Source organism: Jatropha curcas, chromosome 6, assembly GCF_041381405.1.
Source record: "Jatropha curcas cultivar XTBG-Jc1 chromosome 6, XTBG_Jcur_1.0, whole genome shotgun sequence".
Taxonomy (NCBI): Eukaryota; Viridiplantae; Streptophyta; class Magnoliopsida; order Malpighiales; family Euphorbiaceae; genus Jatropha; species Jatropha curcas.
In genome coordinates, this window is record NC_143156.1 from 24437406 (window position 1) to 24451910 (window position 14505).

The 14505-nt window shown below is 26.3% G+C and overlaps 1 protein-coding gene across 1 annotated transcript; it reads left to right on the forward strand.

Annotated features, from left to right (window-relative positions):
* Nucleotides 1–227: 227 nt before the first annotated feature.
* Nucleotides 228–2784, forward strand: LOC119369898 (uncharacterized). Its single transcript, XM_037636854.2, has 2 exons — nt 228–745; nt 1665–2784. The coding sequence occupies exons 1-2, from the start codon at nt 374–376 to the stop codon at nt 2505–2507; spliced, it is 1215 nt and encodes a 404-aa protein (XP_037492782.2). The 5' UTR covers nt 228–373; the 3' UTR covers nt 2508–2784.
* Nucleotides 2785–14505: the final 11721 nt, after the last annotated feature.

Below are 14505 nucleotides of genomic sequence, written 5' to 3' on the forward strand. Positions count from 1 at the left end.
TATTTAAAACAGAAGATTCATGGAGCCAACCTCATAATTTGCTTGATTGTTGCAGTAAGTATTTAATTATAACCAAAATAATGAAGAAATAACGATTCAAAATTTAGTGTATTACTTACTTCTAGAAGTAAATTTAAAACAAAAAAGTTATGTGAACGATCATTTAAGGGGCAAAAAAAAAAAAAAAAATGTGAAGGGACATGGAAAGGATACTGCCACACTTTCCATTACTTTCGTTACCTGCAATATTGTATTCCTTAGTCACCATTACCAAATAAAATATTGAAAAATACCAGCAAAGCAACCATTGACCAGTCACCCATTTTTTGCAAGAGCAGCTCTTTCCTCCATTACCTCCATTACATCTCTGTCTATGGGAAATAACCCATTCTTCTTTCCATCTACACTCTCTTATTCTCTACCATCATTTCCGTCATCGTCATCGTCATCGTCGCCGTCGCCATCGCTATCGCTATCATCTAATTCTCCATGTCCATCTTCTCAAAGTCTGAATTCTCCTTTTCAGCCTTCTTTTCCCTTCCCGCCTTCCCTAACTTCTTCAAGTCATGTCGCCGGCCCACCTTCTGCAACGGTTAGCGGACCTTGTGCCGCCTGTAAAATCCTTGGCCAGCGATGTACCGATAAGTGTTATATAGCTTCCTATTTCCCTCCAACGACTGAACCACATAAATTCACCGTTGTTGGCAGTCTTTTCGGTGGTGACGATATCGTCGACTACCTACAGGTAAAATTTAAATTACTCTAATTAAAAATAATTACATATCGAATTAGGTATCGCTATTCATACTTTGAGGAAAATTTTGATGGAAAAGAGATTGCCATTATTAAGTCTCCATATGAAAAGTACTTGGGTGCCCTTGTTGTTAGCTGCTCGACTCGCTGGAGCTAATTCGATAAACTTATAAAGCTGAGTTCGAGCCGAGTCAACGAGCTATCTTAATAAACGAATCAAGGTTTGAGTCCAGCTTATTAGCTCGTGAGCTGGTTTTTTCAAGCCAAGCAAGACGGTTGGCAAACCAGCTTTATTAGGCTGAACTAAGCTTAGAGCTAACTTAATAAGCTAAAATTAATTAAACTTACATTAGAACAACTTGCTTTCGGTTTGATATATTCGAAGCTCAAATTCAAACTTGATGATTATCGAGTCAAGCTTGAACTTGACTATTTTTGCACAAGCCAAGTTCGAGCTCTAATTCAAGCGTGAAATGAGCTCGAGTTCAAATATATTCTTATCGAGCCAAGCCGTTTTAACCAAATAATTTAGCTTCCTATTTTCCTCCAAGTACTGAAATCCCAATGTTAATTTGTTGCCACTATGTTAATTTGGTGCCACTATAATAAAAATTTTTATGCTTGGTTTAGAATGTTATACTTTAATTTCATGCTTGGGCATGAATAATGAAAATGTTTATTTCAATCAAATAAATTTAGTTTTGTGAAATTGAACAAATTATACCAAATCCCGTTTTTTATAAATGAATTTTACATCTTAAAGTCGTTTAACCAAATAAGAGTTCAGAGGGTCATTGCTTTGGAAAAATTTAGACTTATAACTCAATGAACTACAAATAAAAGTTTGCACATCAAAAGTAGAAAAGAAAAGGTATTAGCATCAGTTTGACATAATGTTGTTTATTTTGCAGCAGAACAGCAATTCTTCATCTTATGTTCCACTATTATTGTTGTTGAGAGACACAAGTAAAGATGGAACCCAACTGCAGGCAAATCCCAGCAAGACTAGCAATATTAATGGCCAACGCCAACCCATGCTTGCCAATTCTGAAAACTCAAAAGCCCATTCGTACAGTAGTTCTTCAAAGCCTCTACTAATGATGTTTGGAACTAATGACGACAAAGGCACACTTACATCTCCAGCGAATCATTTAGGGGATAATATTGATCTTGAATTGCAGGCTGAAATGGAGGATGAATCTCTCAAGTTTATTGTTGATCAAAGGGATAAAGTTGCTCATAAAGATGATAGTAAAGACTTCACATCTGCTCATCCCTACATCACTTCTTCAAAGCCCCCAGAGATTTTTGGAAGTGGTTACCCAAACTTACGATGGGTTTCAACTACAGGTTCTGGCCCAAAGGGAAGAACAATTTCTGGTATAACATATAGATATACTACTCAAATCAAAATTGTGTGTGCTTGCCATGGTTCCCACATGTCTCCCGAGGAATTTGTTAGGCATGCAAGCGAAGAGAATGTTAATCTGGAAAATGGAAATGGCAGTGCTTCAGCCTCGTTTCCAAGCACTGATCCTGCATATATTGAGCCGTGGTGGCCAGGATTCTCTTCTTCGTCACGTGGAACTCAAGAGGACAAGCTGGCTGTCAAAACGAGTGGCGTACAATTTATTAAGGGAAAACACTTATCTAGACCGGATTCAGTCAAAAACTTATCTAGACCAAAACCGCGGCTCAGACCGGTTTCAGTTTCCACGATTTCGGCTCTGGTTCCACCGGTTCAAAAACTGTAATTTGGTCACTCCTAGTTGAAACTATGGAGAAAAAATGAAGAAATTATTGTCACGAGCCGTTTTCAAGGGCCGGATCAGCACTAGGGCCTGGGTGGACTTAAGGCATCCGAGGTATAAGCCTATACTAGTTAAACCCATATTTCGTTCTTAATCATGGCTTCAGGCCCAATAACTATATATCATAAACGTATCAAAAATACAATTCATATAATTAATATTTATATATACATATTATTCGATTACAACCCGTTTGGAATACAATTGCAGAACTCATAATTTACAATCCTTTACATTTACATGGTTAATACAACTATTAACAATTTTCTATATTTGTATTTCGACTCAGTTGGATACATAGGACTTTTCTTTCTTCCTATTACCTGAAAAAAAATAAGGACGCAAGGATGAGTGCCAAACTCAATGAGTAGAATTAGATTAATTTTCTCACTCCACACAATCACACAAATGCATAAATAAATTAATCTAGTCATTCGAATAGTTATATGATCATGCAGTTTATTACACAAATGATAAAACAACAGCAATCACAAATAATAACACCTTCACATAATCACAATACGTGGAAATTGGTCAGTGGCATCACCGAAGCCCTCAATGAGCCGTCCTCACACATGGCCCATCCTCTCATGACGTGTGCACCAGGGAGCCGATCCCCTATACCTGACCGATCGGTCTAATTCTCAATTGACTAGCCCTCTCCCATATTTACTTTTTATATGCTCTCTTTTCCTTTTTCATATCAACAAGAGGTCACCATGTGGTTTTCTATATAATCCATATCATCAGGTGCACACGGAGGCGCCGATCTCCCTGTACCTAAATGGAATTTATTTATCATATATGAATGCATAACATTTATCTGTGTATGCATGAATGCATATGCAATGGACAATATAATTTATCCAACACTAATCACAGTTTTCATTGTCTTTAAAAGGACTATATTTATTACCGCACGCTTTCAGCTTTTGTTTTCACGTTTTGGAAATTTATAAACATTTAAAATAAAAAGAAAATTCTAAATAAGAGTTCTAATTCGAGAAATTTATTTCACATTCATTTATTAATTTTGGTTACTAGTGGCTTATCAAACTAAATTATATATATTGTTCCTTTATTTATTTATTTATTCTAATTTATAACTTTTAATAAAGCTTCTAGTTATTTGGTAAGTAATATTTTATAATGATGATGATGATGATGATGATAATAATAATAATAATAATAATAATAAAGGAAATAGTAATTCTAAAAGTTTTAATCGTTACCACCTATTAAGGATATAACTAATTTAATTTTTAAATGAAAATTCTATGAAATTGAATTTTCGGGTCATTTCAATCTTCCCCTTTATAGAAATTCATCCTCGAATTTTAGAAGTAAACAAGAAATAAGGATGCAACTGATAAATAAAGCGTATAAGAGAGGAAAAGTCATTGCAATCCATACTAGATATCTTAAACCCGATGAAAACTGTTAATAGTTGTATTAACCATGTAAATGTAAAGGACTGTAAATTATAGAGTTCCGCAATTATATTTCAAACGGGTTGTAATCGAATAATATGTATATATAAATTTTAATTATATGAATTGTATTTTTGATACGTCTATGGTGTATAGTTATTGGGCCTAAAGCCAAGATTAAGAACGGAATATGGATTTAACTAGTATAGGCTTACTACGGATCTCGGAGGCCTTAAGCCCACCCAGGCCCTAGTGCTGGTCCGGCCTTGGAAACGCGTCATGACAATTATATATATATTGCAACCAAAATAATGGAGAAATTACAGTTCATAATAGTATTAGTTATTTGGAGAAATAAATTTAAAAAACTTTCTTATAATAACTGGCTTAGTCATTAATCAATAAGTTCTTTATTTAGCTAATTCGTAGTTATCTGATTAGTTCTCTCAGCTCATTTAAGAGTGCGATTCTTCCCAGTTCCCACTAATAAAAAGTTGCACCAATTTGTTCCATACCTGTATAGGAGTGAAATGGAGGAGAGCAGAGGGGAAAGAAATCGAATGAAAGAGAAAATCATTTATCTTGGGATTTTACTTATTTCTAGAAGTTTGTAGACAAATTCAACTCCGATCAAAGGTAATAATTTTACTTTTATAACTAAAATTACCCCTTCTCCTCAGCCGATCAAAGGTAATAAGTTGGAAAAAATTTAAAATACTATTTGTAGAAAATTAGCTATTACTGATAGTTTTGCACTATATATATATATATATATATATATATATATATGTTTATTTTATGAGCTGCATTCCACGTTGATTATTTATAACTATTATTAATTTTTGTATAATATAAGGTATTGATTATAATTTTTATGGAAAATTATTATTTAGTCCTTCAGTTTTTACATAATTATCCAACTAATTCCAAGTTTTGCACAAATATCTAACTAGTCCCTCAGGTTTAACTCTGTCTAATTAAAAGGTCCTTCCGTCCGAAAAATTGGTTTTTTTCCGTTAATTATAGACTAAAAGACAAAAACACCCCCTCCCTAGCTGACATGGACCATACTTATTCATTGATGGGAAAATTATTATCTAGTCCCTCAGGTTTTACATAATTATCTAACTAATCCCAAGTTTTGCGCAAATATCTAACTAGTACCTCAGGTTTAACTCCGTCTAATTGAAAGGTCATTGCGTCCGAAAAGTTAATTTTTTTCCGTTAATTGAAGACTAAAAGACTAAAACACCCCTCCCTAGCTGACATGGACCAGTATGAAGCGATAAGGAAGGGAATTGTATAAACTAAAAGACTAAATAATAATTTTCCCTATAATTTTATGCACATGTAGAATTGTATAGACTAAGCTTAATTACACGAGTAGGAAAATTAGCCTTCGCTAAATTTAAAAATGAAAATTGAAGAGTTTCATATAAAGTCGATGGAGACATAATCATTTTTCTCTCTTAAATGTACGGTTTAGTTTTAGATTATAAATATTTGCAAATCGAAAACCATTAAATATAATTATGTCTCTAAAATATTACTATCTTCATTCTATAATATTCGTCACATTTAGAATTTCATGTCTTTTAAAAAAATTATTAAATTTGTATAAATTATAATAAATTATTGAATAAATTTTGACAATATTACCTTTAATTTAATATTAATCTCTAAGAAAATCATTAAATTAAAGTAATAATTATTAATCATACACAAAGGGTAAATATGAAAAAAATATTTATTACTCCTTAAAACCGCAAATATAACAAGTATTTTAGACCAAATTAGACAAATATTTTAGAACAAACTATTTTCTCAAATCTGACAAGTATTATGGAACAAAGACAGTATTAAAAAAAAGGATAAAAAAATTAATTTGATGTTCTAATTAAATATTATTAAATTTAAGTGAATCATGAAAGTAAATACCTCTTCAAAAAAGTAAATACCTCATTTTTCTTTTTACCCCAAATTATCATCATAGTTTCTTTTTTAGAAAAAAAGTAATGAACATAATTTTCTTTTTTATTCATATTTAATATTTAATATGCAAATTTTATCAAGAAACATTACTATTATCATTGATAAAATCTAAAAAAAAAAACAAAGTATTCCATCTATTCATAAATACTTTTAATGTTTTTATGGTAATTAAGTAAGTAAATCTATTCTTATAAATTATAACAAAATATTAATTAATTTTATTAAGTAACCTTAAGTAAGAGAGGAGATGTTATATGATTTTGGAAAATTATAAAAATATCATTAGTCTATAATTAGACGGAAGGACCTTTCAATTAACGGAAAAAAACTAACTTTTCGGACGGAAGAACCTTTCAATTAGACGGAGTTAAACCTGAGGGACTAGTTAGATATTTGCGCAAAACTTGAGATTAGTTAGATAATTATGTAAAACCTGAGAGACTAGATAATAATTTTCCCATCAATGAATAAGTATGGTCCACATCAGCTAGGGAGGGGTGTTTTAGTCTTTTAGTCTATAATTAACGGAAAAAAATCAACTTTTCGGACGGAAGGACCTTTTAATTAGATGGAGTTAAACCTGAGGGACTAGTTAGATATTTACGCAAAATTTGGGATTAGTTGGATAATTATGTAAAAACTGAGGGACTAAATAATAATTTTTCCTAAAAATTATAATCAATACCTTATATTATACAAAAATTAATAATAGTTATAAATAATCAACGTGGAATGCAGCTCATAAAATAAACATATATATATATATATATATATATATATATATATATATAGTGCAAAACTATTAGTAATAGCTAATTTTCTACAAATAGTATTTTAAATTTTTTCCAACTTATACTTTGCTTTGCTATTAGTAATAACCAAATATATATATATATATATATATATATATATATATATATATATATATATATATATATATATATATATATATATATAATTAGTCGTGATTCCGTGCTTCAAGCGTAGGTATTTATGTATTACTCGATAATTGTTATAATTGAATTATTCGATAAGTTTTTAATTTATAATTTTTTATTGAAATTTTTTTTGTTAATAACAATAATTAATCTCAATATTTAGTCATAAATGGATGAACATTTGAAATTTTAAAAAATTATTAATTTAATTTTTTAATCCAAATTTAACATAATAGAAATGATTGATATTTTTTTCATAATAATTTAGATAGATTATGAATTTAAATTTAAAATAGATATTATAAATTTAACTTTTAAAACTGTAAAATTATGCATGGCATCAAATTGGAATCAAAATAATAGTCGCACCACTTTCCCAATCTTAATGAATGCTAATGTCATCTATATATTGTCCTCTGTATGCTTGTTGCCACAATTCCCTTATGATTTTATTTCCTCCATTTTTATTGTATGGAAACACATCAATGCTCTAAAAACATCGGGAGGCTTCCTTAAAAATCATAATGGCATAGGTGATTAATGTAATTGGAGCAAACACCAGTAGCAGACAGAGAAGACAACAATATATGATCAGTGTTAATCAACATATACGATCCAGGATATATAAATTGTTACTCTCTCTGTTCTCTTTATTTAGAGAAAACAGAAAAAGCTTTTGGATTAAGAAAGTTAGTTAAATGAAATTTTATCTCTAAAATGTCTTTCATTTCTTCATTAATTATGAGAAAAATAGCTGACACAAAAGGTAGTCCGAAGAAGTGTATTTATTACCTACTTGCATTATTTGGCCGTAACTTTCAACCTTCTTTATTAACTCATCACACTTTATTAGAATGAGGACGTTTTACATAATATGTATTCAAAAGCGGAAAAAAAAAAAATTCAAACTAAATTAAATGCCAAATTTTTAAACTTATTCATTGAAAGTCATAAATTTTCAAAATTTTTAGCGCAAATAAAGGAGGGAATACTTAAATTTTGGCTTTAACTTGTTTAAACTTGAATAATTTCTCAATTCAAATTTAAAATTAAAAGCAAAATTTGATTTTTCCAAATTTAAATAAAATTCAAAAAGTAATGTTCAAATGGAAAAATAAAATAGAATTTGGAACTAAATTTTTTGAGTTTACAATCGGACTCTTCGACTTCTGGCCACAAATAAATGAAATCACGGTTAATAATTTGATTTAAGAAAAATCCATTCATTTTTCCATAATATCTAAATCGATCACACCATATCCAGAAATGACCGGTACTTGCATCCTCCATATTTGAGTCTTATCATATGAAGCATAAATGACTATGTTTGGCTATAATATAAATGACTATAGTAAAAAAACATACCCACACTTTTAAAAACAAAACATGATCGTTTTCAAAAATTAACTGAGCATAACATATATTTATTTCTAATGTCAGTGGTTGTAGCCGAATTTACAATGATAATATAATTATCAAACATATAAATAAATTTTAACTCTGTATTTATGTGACCATTATTTTGCTTTTAATATCAAAACTTTAATTTTGTAGCCAAATTTATAAAAATGACCACTGTTACTATAAAACAAAATGAAAAAGTGAGTTGATAACTTGTCTCTTGAAATACGTATGCATTAAATGCTGAGAATATTTGTGTTTGCCACTTTTTTGAATTGTTGAGCTTCAATCTTAAAATAAACACATACGTTCTAAGTGCTTTCTAATTTTTTTTAACTTTGTTTACATCCCAAAGTTACTATTTAGAGTAAAATTTTCTATATAAAAAAAACACTCAAAAAGGAAATTTTCTTCAAATAAAAAAAAACAGAAGGAGTATTAACTAATTCTAAGATAAGACTGAAAATAGAGTCCAACACTTTTACTCTCGCTTTCTTTTGACCATCAACTTTTGGTAAAGACAACGAAAGAAATCTCGTTCAAAAAATTACCTCAATTGTTCTCCTTGGAAAATGAAAGAAATCGGCAAACAAATAGCAGAAAATTCATACGAAATAAAACAACAACACTATGACATCATAAATCAAAAAATACATAAATTAATTAATTAAATAATTTAGGGAAGGGTTATACTGCAATATGTATTCCCTTTGAATAACCAACGCCCTTCGAATAGCCATCAAATTTGATCGCTCTTTTGATATGAGAAAACAAAACATTGGCTACAATATTTATATTGAGATAAGAGATAAAAGATATTACGTTATAGATAATAATTTTAAATAATTTAAAAGTTAAGTTTTAGTTGGATTAAATTAGATGATTAGATTAGTAAAAAATTATCAATTATCAATATTATTAAATTAAAAAATTAATTAAGCTGATCAATCAAAATACAGGAAAAGAAGGTAAAAACTAAAATTTTCTAAAAAAAAAATAGAAAATTGAACAAAGAAAACGACTTAAACATTCTTATATATATATATATATATATATATATATATATATATATATATTTGGTAACAGAATAACAACTGAATTATATTTGGAATTTAGAAACGGATTAAGCAACGGAATATACACCAAACTTTAATAAGAGAAGAAATTTGTTGCTAATCCATGGCAAATTTTGGTAGAAAAATGGCGCGAGTGACATAATAATGGAATTCGGCAATTGATAAATGGATTGCTAAATTTTTCAATAACGATTTAGCAACGAATTGTAGAAAATTGTTAAATTTCTACTATGTTAACATAATTTATAATTTTTTTTATTGGTCATTATTACTCTCTCTGGCCATAACTTTTATCTTGATTTCACTTATACAGATTAAAAAAATTTAGATTGCTTTGTTTTTTCCTAATACTTCTTTATGCTAATATTTATGAAAATTAAATGATTCATATTAAATTATATTTAAAATTAAAATAAACATATTTAATTAAATAGAGTTTTTCTTAGCAGATTAAAGATTGATATTCTAATTTTGTTTATATCAAGATGCAATTAATAATAATGTAAAGGGCATTTGATTCAACTGATTCATGCACCTAATAGTTGATTCGTAGCCAACAGTTAGATTTTAAGTGTTTGGGTAAACTTTGTTATTAAGCGTTGATAACAGATAGAAATCCTCATCAGCTAAGTTTTGGAGCTTTTTCATATCAACTGGTAGCCGATTTGTATTTATATAACTAGTTGAAAAACCACGGTTCGCGCTAGGATATTTAAATATTATTTTAATAATTATTATATTAAAATATTATTTTAATAATTATTGTATTTATTATATTATTATTTTTTTGACAAACTATTGTGAATTATCAAATTATTAAAAAGATTAATCAAAATTATAATTAAAATACTTCAGTAATGGTAAATATCAAAATGATTTATAATAAAGAAAACTATGACATTATTTACAATAACCAAAATATTTTAAGTATATTCCTAGTTAATTGTAAATTTCAGTTTTAATAAGATAAAGAACATTACTATTGAGCTGAATAACGTAAATAAACAAACTCAATACATATAATAAATCAATTAATTAATAACTTATTTAAGATAATGTAGCTAAAAAGAACTTCTAAATGTCAAATTATACAGAGGAAGAATTTTGAAAACTAACATATAATATTTCAAAGGTAACATATAACATTTAATTATTTAATATTTTTATATATCTATTATTTTTCTATTAATATTAAATAATTTTTAAAAAATAAAATATCCAATTTAAATATATAGATAAATGAGAAAATAATTTTTAATTTTAATAGATAGATATATTTTTTTAAAAAAATTTATAATTATATAATATTTATTAATTTGTATATATGTATTATTTTCTATTAGTATTAAATAAATAAATGAAGGGATAATTTTTAGTTTTAATAGATACATAAATTTTTTCTAAAAGTCATAATTATTTAGTTATTTAATAATTTATATATATCTATTAATTTTTTTTATTAATACTAAATAAATTTAAAAAATAAATTATTCAATTAAAATATCTAGATAAATGAAGGAATAAATTTTAATTTTAATAGATGAGTTATATTATTTTTAAAAAAAATTATAATTATCTAGTCATTTAATAATTTGTGTATATCTATTAATTTTCTATTAGTATTAAATAAATTTTAAAAAATAATTAACCATTAAAATATATAGATAAATGAGGAAAATAACTTTTGGTTTTCCTATATGGATATAGTTGTGAAAAAAGAAGTCAAAATTTATTAATTTTTATTAGTTTTAAATAAATTTAGATAAATAAATTATTCAATTAAAATGCATAAGTAGATGAATGAATAAATTTTTAATTTTAGTATTATTAGAAAAAGTAATAATTATCTAATTATTTAATAATATGTATATATCCATTAATTTTTAATTAATATTAAATAAATTTTAAAATATAAATTATCAATAAAAATATGTAAATAAATGAAGTAATAACTGTTAAAAGATAGATATCTTTGTGAGAAAAATAAAAAGGCATATATATAAATTAGATTTTTTGTTATCTGAAAATAAATTTTAAAAAATAAAGTTGTCCAATTCAAATATATAGATAGGTAATAGAAAAATTTTAAATGGGAGATATAATTTTGAAATAAAAAAATTATAATTTTCTTGTTATATTTATTTTTAAATATAATTTTCAAATTAGATAAAATAAAAGATAATGGTATGATTATAATTTTATTTTAAATTTATAAAATAAATAAAAATTAATTTGTAACCGAATATCGAATATTGATAATAATATTAGCAATTGTTCTCCTGTGCTTCCATGTATCTCCTTTTCTAGCTGCAGCTCCAAGCATAAAAAAAAAGTTATCTTAACAAAATATGTAGATACAACAGGAAAAATTATTAATTGATAAACATGGTTTTGAAATTAAAGATAATAGTAATTGCTTTTAAATCAAAATATTTGATAAGTTTTTTTCCTTTTTATTTTTTATTTTTGTCCTTGTAAACATTTAACTTCAAATAGAATAAATAATAGATGATCATGACATGGCTATAAGCACATTCCAACACTGCCATAGGGAACAGTTGTTCAGACTGTGGTTGTGTTGAACAGTGGAAGTTATAAGGGTAGTAGAGTTGTCCATAGGCTGACTATGGTTACTTGTGTTGATTTTCACTGTAGGAGTTAGTTGATGATGATGGTAATGTGACTGTGACATAGCTAGAGATTCTTTTTTTCTCTTGGTGGTAGTCTTTTTAATTACCTTAAAAGAATTGAATTTATATACAGATATAGAGGCACACAAGGACTTGCTGGAATGATACTAAAATTGTATTATAAAAGCAAGAATTGTAAAAAATATGCAGATGGTCCTTTCCGATCCTTCAAGCATCTGGGATATATTGCTAAAAAAAAAAAAAAAAAAAAAAAGAGAGAATGTATTTGGGATATTATTTACTTGAAGCTCGTAATTCCTATTTTATTATTTTTTTTTTCTACTCTTTGGATGCATTTCTGCACAACCATTAGAACTTGGACATCTATGTTTATTTCACGATCATTCACTGCAACATTGCCATTTTATCTTAAAAAACTCAATTTTTTTTTTTAAAATATAAACAACATAGCAAATTTAAGAAAAATATGATACAAATACATTTTATAGTGAATTACTTTTGAGGTAGAAATTATATATAATAACGTGTTTAGCTAGATTTTAGGTTTATTCAAAAATTAAGATAGCTGGATTAAATTGGATGGTTAAATTAGGTTTTATCATTATATATTAAATATTATACTGAAAAAATTTTATTACAGAATAAAAAAAGACAACGGCTAATATAAATAATATAGATAATGTAAATAATATGTTTAAACTTTAAAAACTTTAATCATTATCAAAAGTGTTACATATTTTATATAGATGGATAATATTATCATTAAATTAAATATTAATTGTAGCCAATCATAAGTACAAAAAATAAAGAAAAATTTCAAAATTTTCTAATAAAAGAAAATAGGTTGTTAAACAAAGAAAGAGTCTCAAACTTTCTCTCTGTCTCAGAATTCATATATATATTTGGACTTCATTAAACTCGTAAAAATAATTGCTAATAAAATTATTTTTTCAAATTAATATTTTTATAATTTTTATTTATAGTTATTTTAAAAATAAAAATCTTATTAAATATTATTTTAGAAAATTTAATTTTATATATATATATATTATTTTGTTAATGATGGTTTTATATTTTAACAACAACTACTATGAAAATTTTACCAAATACAGATATTCATCAGTTAATCGCTCATCAGCTATCAGCCACCAATTATCAGCAATTGTTATCAGACGCGGGGTCTCTCTTCTCCTTTCTTTCTTCTCTCTCTTTTTTTTTAAGAGAATTTTCTGATTGGTTGATAGGGTTTGGGTCGATTTGAGTCTAGCTTGGTTTAGATCATGGTTTTAGCTTGGTTTTCAATTGATTTATGGGTTTTTCCATTTGGTTTTTGAAAAATTCAAGCTGATTAACGGGTCCGTTTTAATAATAATTAAATATTTGTTGCATAACCTCATTGGTTGATTTTAAAACTTTAGTTTTTAAATGAAAATTCTATAAAATAATTTATTCGGTTTGTTTCACAAACCCATTTGTTAATATTTAAACTTGCGTAAACTCTATGCTGAAATTGTTCATTATTATTTTTAAATTAATTAATGATTTAATTAATTTGAATTATACAATAACCTTTACCGGCTATTTTTCAATTAATTATTTTAAAATTATTACCATTTTATATTTTTACCCTTATGCTATAAAAACAATCAACTCTAACACTGTACTAAGGTATCTAGCGTGTAGTTTAATTGTACCCTAAATTCAATTTTATTTTCCTAGTATTTCAATTTTAATTATAATAGCATCTTAATTTTAAATTATACCAATTTTAATTAATAAAATATTATTTTCTTGAGACCCACACTATTTATGATGATTTTACTGCTTAAAATAAATTTTATTTATATAAATATTAAAATAAAAATAATATATTCATATTTAAAATAAAATATTATTTATTTATTTATAAAATATTGAATGATTCCCTACAAATAAACTGACGTCATATATAATGAATAAAATTTAGTTTTATAAGAAATCTAATTTAAATATAATTCCAATAAATCCGAACTAAAATTTTCATGCTTAAAAAATAGTAAAACAAAAAACTTAAACCCAACTAAAATTTCATGTTTAAAAAACAACAAAACAAAAAACTTAAACTAATCTTCTATGTTTATAATTAATTTAAGTATAAAGGAAACATATTTCCAGATTTGCGTTCAAAGAATATAGGTCCAATCAAAATAGTATTTTATTTATTAAATTGGGTCTAATTAAGAATTATGGTACTATTGTAAATAAAATTTAAATTCATGGTATTGGGAGAAGAAAGTTAGATTTATAATATAATTAAAACTACTATGAGATTTTTTTTTTTAATGATTTAGCCTCTATATTGTGTTAATATTTGTTTAGAAGTATTCTAAAGATACAATATATCCATGCATTTGTATGACTCTGATATTATAATTTTTTAAATGATTAAGAAATAAAAATTATAGATTTAGAAG